This window comes from Hemicordylus capensis, chromosome 16 (assembly GCF_027244095.1).
Source record: "Hemicordylus capensis ecotype Gifberg chromosome 16, rHemCap1.1.pri, whole genome shotgun sequence".
NCBI classification, from domain to species: domain Eukaryota; kingdom Metazoa; phylum Chordata; class Lepidosauria; order Squamata; family Cordylidae; genus Hemicordylus; species Hemicordylus capensis.
This window is the reverse complement of record NC_069672.1, coordinates 12,905,084-12,927,564: the sequence shown is the minus strand read 5'-3', so window position 1 is coordinate 12,927,564 and position 22,481 is coordinate 12,905,084. Positions and strand designations below refer to the sequence as shown.

General features: G+C 50.3%; 1 protein-coding gene across 1 annotated transcript in view; it reads left to right on the top strand.

Annotated features, from left to right (window-relative positions):
* Positions 1 to 21,650, top strand: part of PLEKHN1 (pleckstrin homology domain containing N1) — a 50,255-nt gene extending 28,605 nt beyond the window's left edge. Inside the window, exons 6-16 of the mRNA XM_053280824.1 lie at positions 3,088 to 3,212; positions 6,132 to 6,281; positions 7,190 to 7,270; positions 14,156 to 14,225; positions 15,267 to 15,421; positions 15,682 to 15,867; positions 15,960 to 16,226; positions 16,786 to 16,929; positions 17,832 to 18,041; positions 18,457 to 18,505; positions 18,895 to 21,650. Coding sequence (XP_053136799.1) covers positions 3,088 to 3,212; positions 6,132 to 6,281; positions 7,190 to 7,270; positions 14,156 to 14,225; positions 15,267 to 15,421; positions 15,682 to 15,867; positions 15,960 to 16,226; positions 16,786 to 16,929; positions 17,832 to 18,041; positions 18,457 to 18,505; positions 18,895 to 19,085 — 1,628 coding nt within the window. The 3' untranslated portion in view covers positions 19,086 to 21,650. The remainder of the gene's footprint in view (positions 1 to 3,087; positions 3,213 to 6,131; positions 6,282 to 7,189; positions 7,271 to 14,155; positions 14,226 to 15,266; positions 15,422 to 15,681; positions 15,868 to 15,959; positions 16,227 to 16,785; positions 16,930 to 17,831; positions 18,042 to 18,456; positions 18,506 to 18,894) is intronic.
* The last annotated feature ends 831 nt before the right edge of the window (positions 21,651 to 22,481 follow it).

Below are 22,481 nucleotides of genomic sequence, written 5' to 3'. Positions count from 1 at the left end.
GACATTTCCTGAACGTGTGAAGCTGCCTCCTTCTGAGTTCGAACTCTGGTCCATCTTGCAGAAACGTCTGGTGTCTGGCAACCTCCAGGCCTCTGCTGACCCCTGTACTCATGCCTTGGTCTGTCCTCCTGAGTTCTTCACTAGTGCACTGTATGAGGGAGACCTGATATCTCTGGATGCTTCAGTCTCAGTTGGTGGGTTCTGAATTGTCCTGAAAACGTGCTCCTTTTTAGTGGTTCAGGTTGCCAGATCTCTCCAGGTTCCGGGATGGGAGCTTGAGAACGGAAAGGATGGCGCCTGGCAGGTCAGGGGGTGGGACCTTGTAGGGCAGGGGCGGAGCCTCATAGGAGCCGATACGTGGGATCCGATACGCCTAAGATGTCTGAGTCTGACTGTGTCCGAGTCTGACTGTGCTTGGTGTCTCAGGGATGGAGCCTGTCGGCTACCATCGGGACAGAGCTAATAACAAAAGCTCTGAAAGCCAAACAAAATGTAGCTTGCCCCTCAAGCCTGTCCCCTTGCCCTGAGATCTCATTCCTTCCCCTGGAGATGCTGGTCTTCAGGTCAAAGCCAGAGCCCCAGCCACCCTGCAAGTGGGGTCTCAAGCCTCCTGGAGGCTAATGAAATGGGAATGTTTGTTTCTTCACTGAAATTTTATCTGATGTTCGTCTGCGCACACACACACACACACACCGAAAACGAGTCCCTTCCCTCTTGTATTTTCTGAAGGGAATTGCCCTTGAGGGTGAGGGGAAAGTTGCGTGGCGATTTTAAGATTGCAGAGGGGAAAAGTTCATGCCCTGTGGATGAGCCCAAGAAACCACTTATTACAGCAGCGCCTGCAAAACCACAAGCTGTATGAGGCTCCCTGTCCAATCAGAGACTGGGATATTCTGGAATTTGGGTCAACTGCTGCAGTGACTCAAAAGTTACCTAGTGTAGCATTTTCTCTCTACCTGGCTCCTCCCAAAGCCACAACAGAGATTCGTGTCCCTGCCTCAACATGCAGTCATTTCTCTCCTTGACTGTTTTTAAGTTGGGTATAAACCAAGCGTCTATGCACAAGAGAAACTGAAGCACTTTTGGACTCTGTGGGCCATTCCAAGGATAACGGAATCAGGCATGTTACCACTTTTACACTGACTGTGGCCATAAGCAGATTTTCAAGTTGATGTTATATACGCCCACCGGGAAGAGAACGTCTCCTACTAGAAGGCCATATTTTTACAAAACCTGTAAATATTCACATAGTTGGTGAAGCCTCGTAGCCGAATTCGGGAGCTCTCTGCACTCCTGATTTTCAACCGCATGCCAGTTAAAAACAAGCTAGGAGGTGGAGAGCTTAATCGTGAGCTGAGCCCGAGCTGGTCGGGCAAGCATGCCCTACCCAGATTCCATTCCCAGCTTCTGAATCAAGTAGGTGGGGGAAATCATCATACCCAGCTAGGACTTGACTGACGATCCAGCTCCCCGCCTCAGTTTGTTAAAAACTTGTTTTTATCTAACACACAATCAAAAATCGGGAGTGCACCCAGATCCCTAATTAGGGTAGGAGGCTCTTCCAACCCTAACAATGATTGTGTGAACTGCCCTTCGGTCTGAAATGTGCAAAATACACCAGTAACGGAATCAGCATCTTTGGACATGGTTTCTGATTCAGTTACCGACCTATTTTGCACATTTCAGACACTATAACATTTATGGGTCTTGTTAAAATATGGCCTTATATTAGGAGGGGCTTCTCTTGCCACAGGGTACATATATAGTATTAATTTGAAAGCTTGCTTATGGCTACAGTCATTGAAAAAGTGGTCACGTGCCTGATTCCGTTACCCTTGGAATTGCCCCAATGGCAAAAGCAATCGGGGTGTAATCCCCTTCCTCCCTTCCACAGGTGGAGAAAGCATAATCATAAGGCTTTTCAGTTCCCCTCTTGGCATGACGGGAGAGAATTGCATTTTTCCTGCTGGGCAGAACCATGGCAAAGCTTGAATGAATCAGTGTTTGCGTTCAACACGGCACAGCAGAAGCCTCCCTAGAAGGCCAAAGTTCTAATTTTTGCTGATAATGGTTTGTTATGACGGTTGGCTGAGTAGTGGCTTATCTAAGAGCTCCAAGCGCCGCCATCGGACCAGTTTCAAAGCGGGCCTGATATTTGCTTTAATAAGAGGCAGATGATAAATGATTGATTGTTAGCCTAGGTCATATCCCGTCGTCGGGAAGCTGGCCGTTAACAGCTTATCATAATGATGGGACAGGGCTGTCTGCCGACAGATGGGAATCCTGGAACTGACAGGTAGCTTGTCCCAGGTCTGGACTTGGAGGGGTGTCGCAGAGAGCTGCTGTGAAAGATTCACAGCATCACAGAACTGAAAGCCAGGGGTGGAGGGCGTGCTGTGTATGCTGAAGGCCCCAGATTTGATCCTGGCCATCTCCAGTTAAAAGGATGTTGGGAAAGATATTTGCCCCAGACCTTGGAGGAATGCTGCCGGTCAGAAGAGACAACACTGGACTAGATAATTTAGTCTAGATTAACTAGATTAACAGACTAGAGGGAGGAGGGCTGGTCTTGTGGTAGCAAGCATGAATCGCCCCCTTTGCTAAGCAGGGTCTGCCGTTTAAATGTGAGCACTGGAAAATATTCCCCTTTGGGGATGCGGCCACTCTGGGAAGAGCACCTGCCTGTTTTGTTTGTTTGTTTTATTTATTTAACAAATTTTTATACCGCCCCAAACGCAAGTTCTCTGGGCAGTCTGTTTGCCTGCAGAAGGCTCCAAGTTCCCTCCCTGGCAGCATCTCCAAGACAGGGCTGAGAGAGACTCCTGCCTGCAGCCTGGGAGAAGCCGCTGCCAGTCTGTGAAGACAATACTGAGCTAGATGGACCAAGGGTCTGACTCCGTATAAGGCTGCTTCCTCCTGTTCCTACCATTAAACCTAGATTTGAGCCATTGTGTGAACCGAGCCACCAAATGCTCAACAAAGACCGAGTTGCTCCAAAGGGAGCTTCATAGAGGCACATGTCTGCCCTGCCAGCGTCCTGTACAGTGTCTGAAAACGATCAACGTATTCCCCACTTTGCCCCTGTAGGTCCCTTGCTGAACCCCCTGATCGTCTACTGCCCCAACCAGTCGGAGCTGAAGCGGTGGCTGTACCACTTGGAGAAGCAGATCCATTTAAATGGAGGAAGCCTGGACATGCCCTTCCTGTCTCAGGTGAGCGTCTGCTTTGAGGCTGGATGTCCGGGCAAAGTTGTGCAATGACGGAACTGGCATTCTTGTAACCCTTCTCCTCTCCTCCTCTCCCCTCCTCCTCTCCCCTCCCTAGCAATTGACCACAGGTGACATGACTGTTGGAACAAGATAAGCACTAGCAACATGTTTTTATTTTTAAAAATGTAAAAAGTGCAGTTCTCAGGATGTTGGATTCTACACCTAGTAACAAAAAATGGAGTGGAATCATGGGATTCACACAGTTTTACTAATGATGGCTGTGATGTTTAGTTGATTAATGGGTCAGCACGACTTTTTAAAAAGTTATTCTTACACACACACACACACACACACACACCCCTGCAGATGATATGTGCCGTCTTCAGAGAGGCATTCCTTCCTATCTGAGACAGACAGACTGACAGGAATGAGCCCTCCCTTCCAAGAAGATGCTACAGATGCATTATATAAACACAACATCTGCCCCCTCCCTCTAGAACTACTAGTTTTTCTATGCATAGTTATACATATTTAGTCCACTGACTCATAAGATTAATCAACAAAAGTTTCTTTAACCAGATTACAGCCCTATTCTGCAGGGCGGATAGACCTGTTACTTGCTAGCCGAGGCTAAAGTTGCAGAATGCAAACCTGTCTATCAACCCCTGAGGCAAGGTGTCTCTCTCTGCTCCCGTTCTAAACCCATGACGCCCCTCTGCTCCCATTCCCAGGCTGTGTTTCTATTCGGGGGCGGGGGGGGGGGTGGGGGATTCAAGGAGGCCTGTGCTGGGTTTGGAAGAGAACTTTCCCAAAACAAAGCCTTAGTGTGGGAAATGATGAGTTAGCAAGAATGGATTGGACGCCATCCCAGAATCCACACCTGTGAGCGGGGCAGGGCAGCGGGGTGAAGGAAACCAACCACCACGCAGGCCAGCCGAACGCTTTTGTGTCGGGCCTTGGAAATTCCTTCGCTAGCAAGCTCTCCTCCTGTGCTGCAAAACCAAGCCCTTTTCAGTCTGCTCCCCGGTGTGAGTAATGCTGCCCAGGATGAGGAACCAGGAGATCGCGCTTACCCACTCAGCATTTCCAGTCTGCCTCCTGATTGCTCAGCGCTGGTGCTGCATCGTGCTGGTGGGTGGGAACGAAACTCAGTGGGACAGCATCTGCTTGCATTCAGAAGGTTCCTGGCAGCATCTCCAGGTACATAGGAAGCTGCCATTGACTGAGTCAGACCCTTGGTCTATCTAGCTCAGTACTGTCCACACAGACTGGCAGCGGCATCTCCAAGGTTGCAGGCAGGAGTCTCTCTCAGCCCTATCTTGGAGATGCTAGATGCTCTTCCCAGAGCGGCTCCATCCCCTGAGGGGAATCTCTTCCAGTGCTCACACATGTAGTCTCCCATTCATATGCAAACCAGGGTGGACCCTGCTTAGCTAAGGGGACAAGTCATGCTTGCTACCACAAGACCAGCTCTTCTCTCCTAGACCAAATCTCCTCTCAGTAGGGTTGGGAGAGACTCCTGCCTGAAACCCTGGAGAGCCTCTGCCAGCCCATGCAGATAACCCTGAGCTAGATAGACCATGGTCTGACTCGGTTTAGCAGCTTCCCATGTTATTGGAGAATAGTGCATCAGATAGACCAATGGCTGGATCTGGTATGAAGCAGTCCCTTTAGGGGAGAATCTGTAGCTCTTAGGAAGAGCATCAGTTTTGCACGCAGAAGGTCCCAGGTTCAATGTCCAGGCAGGGCTGGAGAAAGCTCCTCTCCGAAACCTTGGAGAGCTGCTGCCAGTCAGTGTAGACAACACTGAGCTTGACGGAGCAAGGCAAGACTCAGTCAAAGGCAACTTCTTGTGTTCCAGACTCGAAAACCATTTCTCCCTTTCTGACAAAAGCACAGCATATAGAAGGCGGAAGGCAAACCAGCATAACTGGTTTGTGGGTTGTGCTGAGTTATTCAGGAGATCCTACGCCTAGGGTTCCACTCAACAGGATCCCTGTCCCTATAGTGTGGTGAGAGCCGGGAAATCTCTCTTGATCCAGCAGTTCTGCTCTTGCAAAGCTTATCTTGTTTCACACGAGAACTAAAATGTGCCTCGTTGGAAGGAGCAACCAAGTCTGCCTTTCTGCCAAAGGGAACAGTAATGAGAGGAAAAGAGGACCTCAGAGCTCATGCAGAGGGCTATGGCACTTTACCATAGGACAATTTTTCTCCCTCCCGAAGCAGGGGATGGAATCTGGGTCGGGCGTGCTCGTCCCGCCCAGCTGGGGCTTAGGGCACGATCAAGCCCCCCGTCTCTGACCTTGTGCTTCACTCACACGTGATCAAAAATGGGGAGTGTACACAACATCCAAATTCTCCAATTGTGTGAACTAGCCTAGTAAGTGAATAACTGTACCGGCATACGCTGTACACAGATTGTATGAGTGGCTGAAATGATGTGCGGATAGGGATTTCGTACTTGGAGACCCACAAAAGCTGGGTGGGCTTAACTAGCCAGACATTACTTGTGTTGGCCTCCAGCTACAAATGCTCTAAGGCAGGGATTCTCAGCGTTGGGTCCCCAGATGTTACTGGACTTCAGCTCCCATAATCCCCAACCGAAGGCCACTGGGGCTGGGGATTATGGGCGTTGAAGTCCAATAACATCTGGAGACCCAACGTTGAGAATCCCTGCTCTAAGACCTTGGGAGAAGAGTCAGGCCCTCTCTCTTGTTCTTTGCTGCAGTCTGGAGGAAGTAAGAAGCAATGGGAGTCTCTTCCGAAGAGCAGAAAGGGCTGGCGCCCACTGTCCCTCTTCTTCTCCAGACCCTCACAGAAACGATCTCTGTGCTGTTGGGTGTCCTGCTTGCCAGGGAGGCAGGGCGGGTGAGAACACTGTTGCCGGTGCCTACGTGAGCATGACATTTGTGTTCCCTTTAGAATGACTGGAAGCAAAACTCCGCTGGGAGAGAGCAGCTGAGGTGGTCTGTGCAGAACGCCCCCGTGCAGGAGTGGAGGGGCACCCAGCGGGAGTCTCTGGGGGACATCCTTTGTGTGTCTAAAGTGAAGCTACAACACCTGCCCTTCCAGGTACGATCATCTGTTCCACCAGAGAGCAAAATAAGCTTTGATTTTGCTTGCATCTCCCTTAACGTTGTTTGGTGTTTATCTGGTGGCGGTGGGGTGGACCCATTGGGTGGGTAGGCTTTGCTGGGAGTCAGATGATCATATTCACGTGTGGGGTGTTGGTGGCCAAGAAGGAATTCCTTCCATCTCGCTTTACTTCTCAGTCTCAAACAGTCTGCTTAGAGGATACCTGTAGTTCCGCGGCGGAGCACATATTTTATTTATTTTTTAGTTGTTTTTATGTTTCTATCCTGCTCATCCTCCAAGGAGCCCAGAGTGGTGTACATGGTTATGTTATCCTCACAACAACCCTGTGAGGTAGGTTAGGCTGAGAGAGAAGTGACTGGCCCAGAGTTGCCCAGTGAGTTTCATGGCTGAACGGGGACTTGAACTCGGGACTTCCCGGTCCTAGTCCAACACTCTAACCACTACACCATGCTGGCTCTCACCATACTTGATACTTGCAGGTAGGGAGATCTATCCTGTCTCCAGGTAGGAAAGGGGCCTTTCCCAAGGGTTATATATATTTGCATAACTGCTCTTGCTAGATGTGGGGCTATAGATCAGGAGACAGCTGCTGCCCCAAGCCAGTAGAAGTTTTATTTTACCCACTCCTCTGGCTTCTGAGGCTCTCCTGTTCTCCCCCAACCTTATTAATTAGGTTCTCAGAAAGCCGAATTCTGCAGCTGGTTGCAGAATACACACACACACCGCCATGATTTGAGGTGGGGGGTGGTTGAACTGTGTGTCCCTTCTGGGTCCTTCTATGCTTGTGACTTCATCGAATATATCTAGGAGTCTATGTAGGGTTGAATTGACCATTTTTGCTCCCTCTGATGTTCAGTCTTTGTGACACCCCCCCCCCCTCATAGGAGCAGCACAACCGACTGCTGATCCTCTATCCTTCCACTCTGGTAATTGTGTCTGAAGAACGCCGCGGTCTGTACTTCAAGGTAAGTGCTTCTCTCAGACTCCCCATGCATTCTTCCTATCCCATGTTTAATGTGCCGTCCATAACATCTCGGAGAGGAGAACTGGTCTGGTGAAGGCAAGCGTGACTTCTTCCCATAGCTAAGCAGAGTCTGCCCTGGTTGCTTCTGAATGGGAGACTTGATGTGTGAGCACTGGAAGAGATTCCCCTCAGGGGATGAAGCCACTCTGGGAAGAGCAGAAAGTTCCAAGTTCCCTCCCTGGCGGCATCTCCAAGACAGGGCTGAGAGAGATTCCTGCCTGCAACCTTGGCGAAGCCGCTGCCAGTCTGTGAAGACAATACTGAGCTAGATAGACCAATGGTCTGACTCGGTATATGGCAGGTTCCTATGTAAGCGCACATCTGCAGGAGGGCCGAAGTTGAGCAGCCCTGGTCTACCTGCGTATATCTATGGAGGACCATTCAGTCTCAGACTTGGATCTGAAGTGGTACGGGGTAGACAGAGCCCGGCGCCCGCAGTGCGAATAGGGTCTTAGCCTCTTGCCAAGTGGGAAACATGCCCCGACTCCCCAGGTCGCTTCTCCCTCTCGATTCCTCCCCGCATCAGGAGAGGCCGCATTCTGTGCACCTGCCCTTCGCGCTTGATCCAAAGCGCTGCGTGCTTCCTGCTTGGATATCCGGAGCCGGCACGGAATGTACGGTGAAGGCTGCCCCTCGGACGGAGTTCTGACGCGGATTCCGCCCACTGCAACCCGCAGCAGTCCTGGGATTCCTTTCCAAATTGGCCGTCTTCCCAGGGGCTGGGTTCTCCGTGGGTCCCCTGCTCATGTCACTGGGCAGTTGCTGCAGCACATGCCTGTGGTTTTGTGGGGAAATGCACGAGGGTCCAGCTGCTGCTGACAGCTGGCCGAATTGGGCTGCTTCCCAGCCAGCCGCATCACACTTCAAGACCCTTCCATGCCGGGACAAGGGCCCTGTTGTAAAGGATGCCTGTTGGAGCGACCGTTTGGTTCCTCTTTGGACACCACTGCCCTTTTTCCTGTCTGAAGCTGCCTTTGCCTGAGCCTGACCGTTGGTCTACCCAGCCCAGTTTTGTCTGCTCTGACAGGCAGAGGCTGTTGGACAGGGTCTTTCCCCCACCACAGCCCTACCTGGAGAGGTCAGGGGGGTGAACCTAGGACCTTCTGCATGCAAAGCAGATGCTCTACCACTGAGCTGTGGATGCACCCGATGAACCTAGGATGTTGCCTACTGCGTCAGGCTCTTAGTCCATCTAGCTGAGGGCTGCTCAGCTTCGGCCCTGCTGCAGATGTTGGCCTACAATTCCCATAATCCCTGGCTATTGCCCATGGGGGCTGTGGATTATGGGAGTTGCAGTTCAAAAACAGCTGGGGGGAGGGTCTAAGTTCTGCAGGCCTGATCGAGCGCAATACTATCTACTCGGACTGGCAGCGGCTCTCCAAGGTTTCAGGCAGGAGTCTTTCTCAGCCCTACCTGAAGATGCTGCCAGGGACGGAATCTGGAACCTTCAACATGCAAAGCAGATGCTCTACCATCAAGTTCTGACCCTCCCCTTTTAATAAGCTGCCACCTTCTGAGTCAGAGCCTTGGTCCATCTAGCTCAGTATTGCGTACACTGACTGGCAGAATCTTTCTAATGCTGGATTGACGCTGGGACCTTCAGCATGCAAAGCAAATGCTTGGAGCCCCATCCCCGAAAGGCCACAGGGAGGCCTCCTGCATTGCGTCTACGCTGGATTCTCAGTCACTCCTCCACTCCCCAGGAAGTTTTTCACACCCGGCTTTTAGCTTGCATCTCCTTCAGACTGGAGGGTGTGCATTCACATATTGGCTAGATTTGCCCCAAAGTCCCTGCGAGCTATCGGGGAGCACCTCACACAATTCGGGTTTTCCATTGCACGTTAAGAGTGCAGCCTGAGTTGTATAGGTGTGGGGAAAAACAAAAAAACCCTTTTTGTGTCGTCTTTTGGGGGGGGAATTCGAACTTGCAGTAAAGCCTGTTGTGTGGGAAAGCTCCAGGAGAGACAAATACCTCAGGGGTATACTCGTGAGTCAAATGGGCCATAACCCAAAGTTTGGCTTAGAAAAAGCCAAATCTGGCAACAGAGCCTGGAAGTACATGCTTTAACCTTTAGAGTGGGAAGAGACTCTGGAGATTGGCCCCAGGGGACTTCTTCCACTTTATTCTGGCCCCCTCACCTTGAGATTTAATTCCCTTCCTTGGGGACCCCGAGAAAGAGGCTAAGAACCTGGAGCTCCGGGTCAAGCCCCGGCCCCTGGTAACCTTGAGACACAAGATGGAGAACTGAAAGCGTGAGAAAATGCTCCAGGATCCAGCAGCCCTGTCTGCCTTCTGCATGGCAGGAGTTCTGCTTTTTGCCGAGATGCGTCTGTGCGAGAGAGTATGTGACTCATTGCCCCATGAAACCACTGAAGGAACCTGGCTCTCTCTGTAGGCATGTCTGGGCTTGGCCGTGCCTTCCGTGGGCTCAGTTCCCCATTCCTGCTTAACGCTGACAAAATCTGGAACCAAAAACAGAGCGAAAGGGACAAGCAAACTGGGTCACTCTGGGCTTGGGTGCGAGCTGTCATTTTCGCAGCAGCCTCTGTGATCCAGCCCTCCTCACTAGGGATTTGGCAGTTAACACAATGCACGGTTTAACCTTACAATCCTCATGGGGATTAATTTCATATTCATCTTGCTCTTCCTCCAAGGAGGACATGGCTCCCCACTCCCAATTTCATCCTCGTTAACAAGCCTGTCAAGTAGATTTGACTGGGAAGGAATGACTGGCCCAGGACCACCTAGTGACCTTCATGACTGAGTCAGGATTCAAACTCGGGTCTCTCTGGTTTAAGTTGTTACGTTGGCTCTCAGTATTGCCGATTATCATTAATCTATGGAATTCTCTGCCACAGGATGTGGTGATGGCCTCTGGCTTGGATGGCTTTAAAAGGGGCTGAGACAAATTCATGGAGGAGAGGTCTATCAACGGCTACTAGTCTGGTGGCTATGGGCCACCTCCAGCCTCAGAGGCAAGATGCCTCTGAATACCAGTTGCAGGGGAGCAACCGCAGGAGAGAGGGCATGCACATACCTCTTGCCTGTGGGCTTCTCCCAGAGGCATCTGGTGGGCCACTGTGGGAAACAGGATGCTTGACTAGATGGGCTTCCTTGGGCCTGATCCAGCTGAGCTGCTGTTATGTTCTTAAGTATTGAGATTAAGGTTGTCAGACTTGTTGCCAAATAGCCAGATAGTACTACCAGGTGGCTAGAAAGGAAATAAACCAGATTTTTGGAGTGGGTGTGGATGAGAAGAGGGGTGTCGGTATGCTGTTCAAGCAGGACAATGATGAGTCCTCGGGCGTATGACTTGATTCTTTTAGTAAGTTTAAATTCTCTTGCTTTCTGGGCAGCCGTGCAAATGATTCCACCCATCCCTGGCAGCATCTCCAGGTAGGGCTGGGAGAGACTCCTGCCTTGAAACTTCAGAGACCCACTGCCAGTCAGTGTAGATAGTACTGAGCTAGGTGGACCAATGGTCTGACTCAGTACACAGCAGCTCCCTCTGTTCCTAAAGTACTAGGAATAACTGTGGGTGGCCGGGTGTGCTTGCCTGTGTCAGTGTCTGATAGGAGCTTGCCACTCTACATTTATCCACGGGTATGGGGTGGCCTGAGGTATTGTGGGGCATGAAGCAAGGTACAAAATGCTAGCTGGGGGAGGCCAGCCCCCTTTCCAAAGCAAGCTCTGGAAGTACCCAAAGGGCAGGGAGAAGGCAAAGTGGCCAGCATCCTTCCCTTCTCCCCTCATGCTTCTTGAAAACTTTGCAAGGTGTATGATGGAGAGGCAAAGCTGGAAATGAATCAGATCGGTCCCAAAGAGCTGCTCTGATGGGAGTAACAGGAGCATTTTGCCACCCTGCTCATGCCCAATCATCTGCCGCCCGAGGCAACCCCTCCCCATGCCTCATGTAAGGGCTGCCTCTGGGTGTGTGCTCCTCACTGCCTCAGTGTTGTGCTCCAGCTGGCTTCTTCTAGTCACTGAACCACCTTCTTGAACCACCTTCTCCTTCCACTGGATCCTCTGTTCCGAACCGGGTCTTTGTTGCCCTTCTGTATCGCTTTCTGCACACGCCCTTTCCCCTGCTTTCACCTCGCCGCACTTTGCTTGCTCTGATCTTTGCACACCAGACAGAACTTCTGCTCCCTAATCCCTCGCCTCCCCAAGGTCGCCAGGAAAATCAGACAGAACCTGCTACTGCATCCTGAACAAATTGCTCGAGTCGAAAAAGCAAACAGCGTCGGGTGCCATCCGAGGCTGGGATTAGACACGAGTGGCCAGAGGCATCTTAGGAACAAAGTCCTTGGGGTCACAGGACTGTCCTCTTTTACAGCATTGGCTTCTTGAGATGTTGGAGGTCATGAGAGTCCAGGCGGGTCTTTCCGTGGGACGTGACTGGCATTTGAGGGGAGGGGAGCTGGTCTTGTGGTAGCAAGCATGTCTTGTCCCCTTTGTTAAGCAGGGTTTGCAACTGGTTTGCATTTGAATGGGAAACTACATGTGAGCACTGTAAGAAATTCCCCTTAGGGGATGGAGCTGCTCTGGGAAGAGCATCTAGGTTCCAAGTTCCCTCCCTGGCAGCATCTCCAAGATAAGGCTGAGAGAGACTCCTTGGAGAAGCCGCTGCCAGCCTGTGAAGACAATACTGAGCTAGATGGACCAAGGGTCTGACTCAGTATATGGCAGCTTCCTGTGTAGCTTGCCTCCAAAGAACAGGGTGCTGGGTGGTCACCCACCCTAGTTGCCCTGCTTAAGGACAGCTCTGCTATGGGTCTCAGATGCTTCTGAGAAGGATGACGAGGATTATAATTACATACATTCCCTCCCACCTTTGACAGATAAAATGAGGATATGCTTGTAATGCCTCGATTCTGTTGTCAATGATAACTGCCCAAGTGTTGTCGTCCCCCAGTTATATGTTGCTCAAGGCCTTTCTCCACCTGCTGTACATTGTCATTTACTTTGCAACAGTCTGTCTGGCATGGTGTTTTGTTTTTCAAGCTCTGTGTGTGTGTGTGTGTGTGTGTGTGTGTGTGTGTGTGTGTGAGAGAGAGAGAGAGAGAGAGAGAGAGAGTTAAGTTTTTTTGAAGTGCTAGGAAAAAATGTAACTGGCCTACAATCTGTTGTCCAAGCCAAGTGTCGCTGGTGTGTGAAATGGGCAATGTGGAACACAGGAACAGCTGCTTTCTGCTGAGTCAGGTCCTTGGGCCATCTAGCTCAGGATTGCCTACACTGACTGGCAGCAGCTCCTCCAAGGTTTCAGGCAGGGGTCTTTCCCAGCCCTCCTGGAGATGCTATCAGGGATTGAACCCGGGACCTTCTGCATGCAAAGCAGATGCTCAATCACTGAGCTAGGGCTTCATCCCCCTGAGTTTTACGAAGACTCTTCAGAGCAGCTGAGCGGTTCCTTCTGTGGCTGGCATCTTTAACATCAGCCCACCAATCCCTGACTCTGTCTGCATCTAGACTCTCTGAAACACCTCCACTGTGTGCATAGCAGATGCTTCTCCACTGCATTATGGCCCCCTCCCTCAGAGCTTTCTACCTCTGGGGGTGGGGCTGTCGCTCGGTGATGTTTCAGTAGAGATGTTTCTGGCCCCGTCATGTTCATGGCTGTGCCATTCCCAAGTATGTACACTGGAGATAAGATGTCTCCACCGCCATCAACCCCAACTCAGAGCTGGAAGTTCTCTAGACCTGGTGCAGAGAGCTATAACCTGGAGCGAAGCACATCTTGCATCTGCACACTGCTAACCACACATCCCCTAAAGGCCCAAACTGGGACAGTGACTTAGCAGGGATTGATTCCAAAGAAGTGTCTTCATGACACTCGGGGCTTTTTAATGTGAACGGTTTGTCATTAAAATATGCACAGAAATAAACACATGTGTGCATACGAAATCCTCTCAGATATACATAATTGCTTCCAAACCAGGCTTTGCGTGGGCATCGGATCCAAATAAACATCCTCATTCACAGCTGCACTGAATGAGTCTAAATGTCTCTTTGGCTGTTTGTTCTGCGCTATAAAATTCCAAGTGTAAATACCTTCAGCAAATCATCAGATCTCTCTAACATCAGCTGCCATTTTTGTTCATTTTCTCCCAATTAAAACAACTTTTCAACGACGCCCAGCATATCCCGATTCTCTCTCTCTCTCCCTCTCTCTCTCTCTCCCCTCCGCCGCTCCGCCTCTATATCCTAAAGTCTAACTTAAATGTGCAAGCTCTGATAATAACCTAACTTGCTCTCCCACAATTTTAAGAGAGATCTTTTTCTGTTTTCAAAACGGAGCAATGAAGATTCTGACAGCTATCAGAGGCATCTTTTAAAGTGGCAATTCTCTTTTTTATTTAGCAGGGGAGAGCAACTGTCTCCCTATTCCACTCAGGAGAACATCTCCTTCCAGTGTCTGTCGCTGGTGACTCTTTTTCGTGTTTTCTTTTTAGATTGTGAGCCCTTTGGGGACAGGTGACCGTTTTCTCATTTGTTTTGCTAGGCATGCCGCTTTGAGAACTTTTTGTTAGAAAAACAGTGTGTAAATATCTTGTTAACAACAACAAATACGATGTAATGAGAGCTGACCTAGCATAGTGGTGAAGAGAAGGAGCTATAAATCTGGTACAACTTGTTGCCTAAAAGAAGAAAGACCAGCATTTGTGGAACTTCCAAATTTATTTGCCACAGTGCAATCCTTAGCTCGCCATAGGTGAGCTGATATGCCATAGGTGAGCAGTTTCAGCCTGGGCGAGACTTCTTTGGATTGGGACATGGAAGATTAAGATCTATTTACTTAATTTCTCTTTCTTTTTCTACCAACAGGGAGAATTGCCTCTGAATGCAATCCAAGTACAGTTTGAAGAAAACCAGAAAACCTCTTTTCTAATAGAAGGTATGCCACAGATGGTGAACATGGAACGAAACTAAAGGGTAGTAGTTATTCACAGGCAAAGAAGTGCTGTGATGATGAGACCCATAGCATGGGAGGTGGATACACAGAGAGAGGGTTTTAAGCCAGGAAACAGGGCCTCTCTTGAGAAGGCAGGATTAAAAACTTATCCAAAGAGGATAAAGAAAGCTTAGAGTCAGTATCATGGTGAAAGAGGGGAACTTGACAATGGTTTGGTGCAGCAAACTGTGCTTTAGAATCAACCGGCAAGCCTGACTAGGAAGCCAAGCTTTGAACTGGGTTTGCAAACTATGGTTTCCGCTAACCATGATTTGGCATGAGATCTGAAGGGGCAACAAACCATAGCTACCTCCAGGGGCTGCTATGCTGTGGAGAAAGGAGTGTCTTTATGAAGAGGCATGCTGAGGACAGAAACCATCATGAGCACGTCTGGAAGCTCAAACCATGACAGGAGTGTCTCTAAAACAGCTCATTTAGGGGAGCAAAGGGGTGGCAAAGAAGGTTATTGGGTTCTTAGAAAATCCTGTCCTTTTGGATGAGGTCAGACCTTCCAGACTAGTTTTCTCTTCCTGTCCAAGACCACGTGGCAGGAAAATCAGAGGTGGGGAGAGCGGTCAGTCCCAGGCCAGCTGAAATCTGCAGGGGAGATAACCCTGCACCCCACTACACACAGGATCTCACCCAGCCCAGTTTCTGACCAGGGAGGAAGTGAAGGGGTTGGCCTGGCTCCTGGGAAGTTGGAGGTCCTCCCAGTTCCCACCTCGCCGCACTGGCTTCTGCTTGTTTTCTGGGCTTGAAGAGTGAGTGAATGGGGCTTCCTTAAACAACAGCCTTCTTTTAAAATGATTAATTTAGGCTATAGGACATGATATACTCTATAGTCTGACACTTTGCTGGGAAATTCCAGTCTGGTGGAAGGGAGGGCGGGAACTGTATTTGGGGAGCGTCTGCTACCCCTTGCAGTCATCCCTGCACCATGGTCCGATGTGACAGTCAAACAGATGTGATGTATACCCCTTGCAGGCCGACTGATCAACTCCATTCGGGTGATTTGCTCCAGTTATGATGATTACCAGGAGTGGCTGTACTGCCTGAAAACAGCTCAGTTCCGAAATGCTGATTCCTCCCTTTCCGGATCCGAAAGCTTCTCGGGACCAAAACCACCACACCTAGGGCAGGTAAGTCCCCAGACCTCTGTCCCATGGCATGGCCTGGGTCCCTCTGAACTAGGTCTTCTATGCGTTGTCCAAGCAGGACTTGCGTCTGCCTCTCTCTTGTCTGCGGGCAACTCTCCGTATCCTGTTGTTCCGAGGGAAATCCATTCAGACTCTGTGATATTTAATACCCAAGAGTCCCTTCCTTCCTTCCTTCCTTCCTTCCTTCCTTCCTTCCTTCCTTCCTTCCTTCCTTCCTTCCTTCCTTTCTTTCTTTGGTTTAGTTCTCTGGAAGCGGGAGAGGCTCGCTCACCTCTGATGGCCGAACAAATTCCTGGGCATCTGGAGGAAAAGGGATGACCTCCACTCACCACTCCCAGAACAGCGCAGGCTCCATTTCGGAGAGGCAGTCGTACGGCGTGATGCCCGATAACCGGCTCGTTGAAGACCCTTTGCCTCAATCAGTACATGTAAGTTGGGAGTTTTGGGAAAGAGGGTGCTTAAGGAAACCTCTTTGGCTTTGATTTGTTGGGTGACGAATCGCGTTCCCTTCCTCTTACAGTGCCCAAGCCACCCAGTCCCAACAAGCACAGGGCTTCTGAAACCCGAACTGAAACGAAAAGGAAGCTCCCGCAAGTCCAAAGGCAAAGGTGGGCCGCCGGCCCAGCAGCCGCAACCCAACACCCAGGACTCGGAAAGGAGCCATTTCCAGCTCATCCCGGAGCATCCCAATGGAGAAGCCTTGTCTCCTGTGTACAATGAGCCATACACAGCCCTGGTTCACCAGCGACACCCTGAGGTTCCCCCGCGGCGTCTGGACATGAACAATGTAAGGGGCATGTCAGTGAGACTGGTGGGCACTTCCAAGGGGAAGGGAATCAAGCAAGTTACCACTTTTTCAATGCCTGTAGCCAAAGGAAAATTTCCCAAGTTGATGTTATATTTATCCACTGGCAGAAGAACATCTCCTGGAGAAGGCCATCTCTTTACAGAACCCTTAAATATTATAGATAGTGTCTCCAACATGCAACATACGGAATCGGAATTTTGGATATCACTTCTGATTCCGTTACCGACATAATTTGCATGTTTCAGACATGATAGTATTTAAGGATTTTCTAAAAAGTTGGTCTTATAGTGGATGTCCTTTTTCTAATCCTATATATAAGATTAACTTGAAAATTTGTTTATGGCTACAGTTATCGAAAAAGTGGTCACATGCCTGATTCCATTACCCTTGGAATTCCCCTGTTGCTTTTTCTTTTTCTTTTGCAAATTGCAAGTACCCCAAAACATCAGAATTGCATGCAGCCTAGTAAACACACTAACTCTTCCCTGGAATTGATTTCTGTATTCACACTGCTCTTGTTCTTGCTCTGCTAAAACAGTGGAACTTGCCAAGAATTCAGAACTGCATGGCATCTGAAAACTTGGAGAAGACGCCCCAGCCTTGTTCCCCCATGTATGCTGACCCCTACACACCTAACTCTCCCTCTGCACGTGGGGCGGGGGACCCCAACTTCCTCGAAGAGGTAATATGCGCATCTAAAGCTGATGTGAGGTCTTCCAAAGGGAGACAAAAAAAGGTGTGACTTGGGAATTCCGACGAGGAAACTGCAGGGGTTTGGTGGAATAAGTTAATAAAACCAATGAAAGGCTCCCGTGAGCTCAAAGCATTCACCTGGGTAGGAGGCTGCCTGATGCATCTCTGGACTCCTCTGGACCTGTCTCTGCCCAATCAGCCTTCAATGAGGGTGGATCGTTCTGCTCTCATTTCCAATGTGAATGGAGCATGCACACGGCAGAAGGGCCCACCCTCCGAGAAGGCTGCCTGCTGGGTCTCTGACACGACCAGCTGCCCTGGCTTTGCCTGTGGGTGGGGCTGGGTCATTCTGCGGCCTCTCTGCATCAGGTGCGATGGGGTGGTTTACATAACTCCTGACGCAGATACATAGCAGAACTCAAAACCGAAGAAGAGTGCTGTTGGATCAGACTGTTTAGTCCAGCTTTCTGTTTCCCAGAATTGGCCAGCAAGAGGCTTCTGAAGAATCCATGAGCAGGGTGGGAAAACGAGTCCTTCCTGGCTGTTTTCCAGCCCTACAGGAACCAGTGTACTTGAAACCAGTATACTGCCTCTGAAATGCCTGCCTTCAGAGGAGACTGGCTGCTGCATCTCTTGATGACCGCTGTTCTGGGCCTACCACCTTCCAAATCAGGAGGGATGTTCAGAACAGCCTCACTGAGAGATGCAGGGAGCAGTGATAGATCACTAACGTTCCGTTCACTGGAAAACCTCTCTCTCCACCAGTTTTGGGGTTCGTGCCTCACTCTCTCTGCTTGCATCCCATCAAGCTACAAACTGGGTGGGTACAGAGAGGGCTTCCCCCTCCTCAGAATAACCAGCTAACCCAGCAGTGTCCTCCTTTCCCGAAAGTTCGTGAGACGCCACGGCCAGAACGGTGTGGAGCAGCAGAATGGCTACCCAGCCATGCCAGTGTCTGTCCCGGTTTCCCAGCATCCTCCGCTGCAGAAGAAGAATTCCCAGCCACTACTGGGCAACCACTGGCGAGAGCCGATGGCTGCAAAGAGGTTCAGCAGTCCTGGCTCAATGGTACCCCCTTCGGACATCGACTATTTGACGAGTGTAAGTACAGTTGAGAGGCAGACCTCTCTCTCTCTCTCTCTCTCTCTCTCATATATATAGATATGCACACAGGCACGATTTTCTGACTCCTAGGCATAGAAGACAGTTCCAGCTGGGATGGTCTTCCGTGCTGCTGGTCTGCTTTGCCATATTTCTGGCCAGCCCTCCTGCTCCTATGCAAATGGCATTAAAGGCCTAGACTCCCATGCTGCAGTCCTAATCCAGTTTGAGACGCACGCCCCCGTCCAGTCCTTGCTAGCTTAAGATCTTAGAAAACCTTCCAAACTAGATTATTTAATGCCACAGCTGCTTTGGCCCTAAGAGGTCGTACTGGGGGGAAAGGAAACCCTTTGTCGTTTTTCTTGGTGGTGTTTAAGGTCGTCATCGTGTTTCTCTTCTCTCTCTCTCTCATCAGAGCACCTTATCAAGGGATGAATTTCTGGCGCCTTCCTTGCCGGCTTCTGGTGAGTCCTTCGGGTAGTGGGAGGGTTGGACCCTCGTGCCCTGACTTGATACAGTCCTAAGGGGCCCGCTGCGGGGTTTCCAGAAAGAGTGCCCAGCAGTGAGGGAGGAATCCAGATGAAATCAAACAAAATGGGTCAAAGAACACTGGCGAGGATGCAACCTAACCACAGAGAGCTGAAATAATAAAGGGCTAGCTTAATAGTAGAGCCCTTACATGTCCCTAGCATGTCCCTGTTCCCAGAGAGCTGGGAAACGCCTCTGGCCGAAGCCTTGGAGTAGACCGTACTTGGGCTAGATAGACCAATGGCCTTCTCCTTTATAAGGCACCATGTATTTGCATGTAAATATACTGACCTCCCCCTGCACCCCTTATCCTCTGGCTCTGCAGACGAAAGCATCGGACCCTATGACCTGCCGGGAAACGGCCGAGAACGGCTCGACTCGGCCTATCACGATTACGCCGAGCTCCAAAGCTTTCAGAGCGACTTCAGTTACGACAATATCTGGGACACGGAGACAAAGGCGGCCGGGTCCTGGCGGATTGCGCCGGCGTCGAGCCACGAGATTTACCACTGCTGAAGGAAAGTGACTTGAAACGCTGGGCAGAAGGTGAAATGGGTCTTGCCAGCGCCCTGGTCTTTGGTCTCCAGCTGATGATGTAAAGATTGGGTGGGGATCTCCTAGCTGTCCAGACTCTGCTTTCCCCCTCTGCCCTGGAAATGGAAGAGTTATCCTAGGGAAGGGTGTGCCCTTTCTGATTGCCCTTCGCATTTATTTTTGGACACTCTTTCTTTCGTTTGTTTACTTTCTGGTGGAATGCTATGAAAACAAGGAGTCGGGAAATCCTAGCAAGAAGTCCTCACTCGTGCAATTGGGCCTCCGGGCCTTTATAGTTGTTATGAAGAAAAAACCAGTGTCCTTCATTTTTAAGGTGGGGAGTTACACCCCTAGTTTGGCACCTGATGGACTGCCCTTGCCATTCTATGCAAGAGGAGCAAGAAGGAAACCTACTGACTGTTCAAGCAAGGAAGAGAGGCTGCATTTTTAACCTGCAGCTCAGTCCAAAGGCTACAGAAGACCTAGAAGCCCACTGGGTGTGGAGAAGAATCCAGCAACTATGGGTGGAACAAGGCTCCTTGGGAGAGGGATTTTCTGGCCCCTTCAGTATTAAGAATTTGGGGACAGAGGACAACCCAGGAGCAACTGAGGGTACAATAAACATTGGTGACCCAAAGTGTTGAAGTCTGTGAAGGTGTGTTAAAGCGGACAGTATTGCAGGCAATCCTGGCTTGGTGGAAGATGACGACGCAAATGGTATACTGTTGAAGATTATTATGGTTATAAGTATATATCGATATATTAAACTGCTTTAGGGGGGTGGGAAAGGAGGGCTCATGGATGACAGACAGTCTGTTTTCACCTCTGGGGAAAACTGATTTAAGAATGAGGTCCTTGCCTCTTGGGGCACACAATCAAGACGCGAGTACCTCTGAGTGTTTCAATCACCAGCCCCCAGGATTAAGAGGCAGAGGTCCTGGCGGAGGCTCCTGTGACTAGACCTTGGACTGGCTCTTACCACCAACAGCTGCGTAGGGGGGATGTCCAGCCAGGCTCCAAGCATCACACGTCCTCCTGAGGAATGGCCGTATGGTGTTGGCAAAAAAACGAGGCAGGAAAAGGGGACGTGATCATGTGATAGCTGCAATCTGGGCAGGGCGGGATGTAGGGTAGCATGGGGCGGGACCTTCAGTACAGTGCTGGGTACATCATGTGTGTTAGCTGCTGCCATCCTACCCAGATTGGGGCTAGCGGACCATCTCTTCCCCCTCTTCCTACCTCGATATTTGCCGACACGCTGCCTTTTCTCGGGTGCGTGCATTAGGTTCGGAGTGTATCGCTCGTTTTGGAGCGTATAGTTTGGAGCGTCTAGCTAGTATCCCCTACTCAGCTGCCGGTCATGAGAACCATCCTCTGGACCGTTGAAGGTCCACCTCGTGTCCGAAGCGGCCCCCCCACGCTGAAAGGGCGAACTCGTTGACCTGTGAATCTGCTCCCTACCATTCAGTGTTGGGTTGGGGCAGTCTGCATTCCCTCATCGCCTGGTTTGGGGACGACAGCCCGCTCTGTGGGCCCACTGTGTTCGGTGCCGACTACCTGTGCACCACTCCTGGCGGCCACCGTCATAAGAAAATGTGGCTGCGCTGGCTGCAAAGGCAGGTAGAAATTCAGGGGCTCTGTGAATCTGATGTAGGCCCCAGACCACTCAGTTGGCCACTGCATGTTTAGGCTGGAGAGAGCCAAGCTCCGAAACAGGGAGAGGCCACTGCTGAACTACAACTCCCATCATCCCCGTGGCTGGGGATGATGGGAGTTGTAGTTCAGCAGCAGCTGTAGAGCGAAGGTGGCCTTGCCCCCGATCCAAGAGGGCCAGCATGTGACACACAGGGATCACTTCTCCAAGCTCTTTTGGTTTCGATCCTGCAAGCCAGTATTCCAGACCCCGAAGTGCATGGAAGCTTTCGTCCAGCCTTTATGACTTTGTGCTGGTCCCAGATAAGGAAGCCTGCCAGACCTCCTTTACTTGAACTTAAGCAGAAATGAATAATGCTTTTGGTTTTGTTGCGTCACAGCACAGCACTCGGCAAAGTTTACATGTTTTTTTCACTGGACGCTTTATTTAATATGTAAATTTGGGTGCTTTCAGGGAGAGGGAGAGTGGGGGAATCTATTCAATATTGTAATTCTGGACAGCTTGGAGCCCTCGCAGGATGTCTCTTGTTTCCCTGGTAATCCACTCCCAGGGAAGCTTGTTATAGCATTATTATGTGAATTCCAGGTGTTCTTTTTTGTTTTTTTAAACAAAACTCTGAGGGGGAGATTTCTGCAAGAGCTATCTGCAAAGCAAAAGCCTGCAATGGAGGGAGGTGCGGCCTTGAAAACGCACATGGCTGGACTTCAGCTGTGGGCAGAGCAGCGTCCAAAGACTGTGGGGGGAGATTGTCTGTGGTGTGTGTCCGTGTGTATGTGTGTGTAGGGGGGGTGTGTCACTGCAAAGTTGTAAATGCCTAGACCCTAACTTGCTGTACAGTTTTCTTCACAACTTCTCTGAAGACCGTACCCTTAATAAAAGTTAATATATCGTGATCATCCTGGAGGGTTGATTTTGTGTGTGTGTGTGTATTTGAGGAGTTGAACAGGGTGTGTTCACACTTGTGGCTTCGATGTCGCTCCAGAATCTGAATGGTGGACGAGGACAGGCACTTCGAATGGAGCCCTAGGAAAAGAGAGCGGGCCATGTGGCAGCAAGCATGACGTGTCTCCTTAGCTAAGCAGGGTCTGCCCTGGTTGCATATGAATGGGAGACTTGATGTGTGAGCACCAATATTTGATATTGAAATGTGATATTCCCCTCAGGGGATGGAGCTGCTCTGGGAAGAGCTTCTAGGTCCCAAGTTCCCTCCCTGGCAGCATCTCCAAGATAGGGCTGAGAGAGACTCCTGCCTGCAACCTTGGAGAAGCCGCCACTGCCAGTCTGTGTAGACAATACCGAGCGAGCTGGACCTATGGTCTGACTCAGTATGGCAGCTTCCTATGTTCCTATGAGCCTGCAGCATAAATGGCTTTGCTTCTATATAGGAACTGTGTGTTTGATTTCACCGACGTGTGGGGAGGAGAGCTGGTCTCGCGGGAGCGAACGTGAACTGTCCCCTTTGCTGAGCAGAGCCTGCCCTGGTTTGCATTTGGATGGGTGACTACTGTACACGTGAGGACTCTAAGATATTCCACTTAGGGGAGATTCACTCCCTGGCTTCTCTTTGTGCGAGAGGCTCCTGCCTTGAAACCTTGGAGAACTGCTGTTGCCAGTCAGTGTAAACCATACTGAGCTAGATGGACCAATGCTATGGCTTGCCCTAAGATGACTTCCTATGTAATACGAGGAAATTACTACCACTTTTCCTTGGGTTGAGCCCTTTT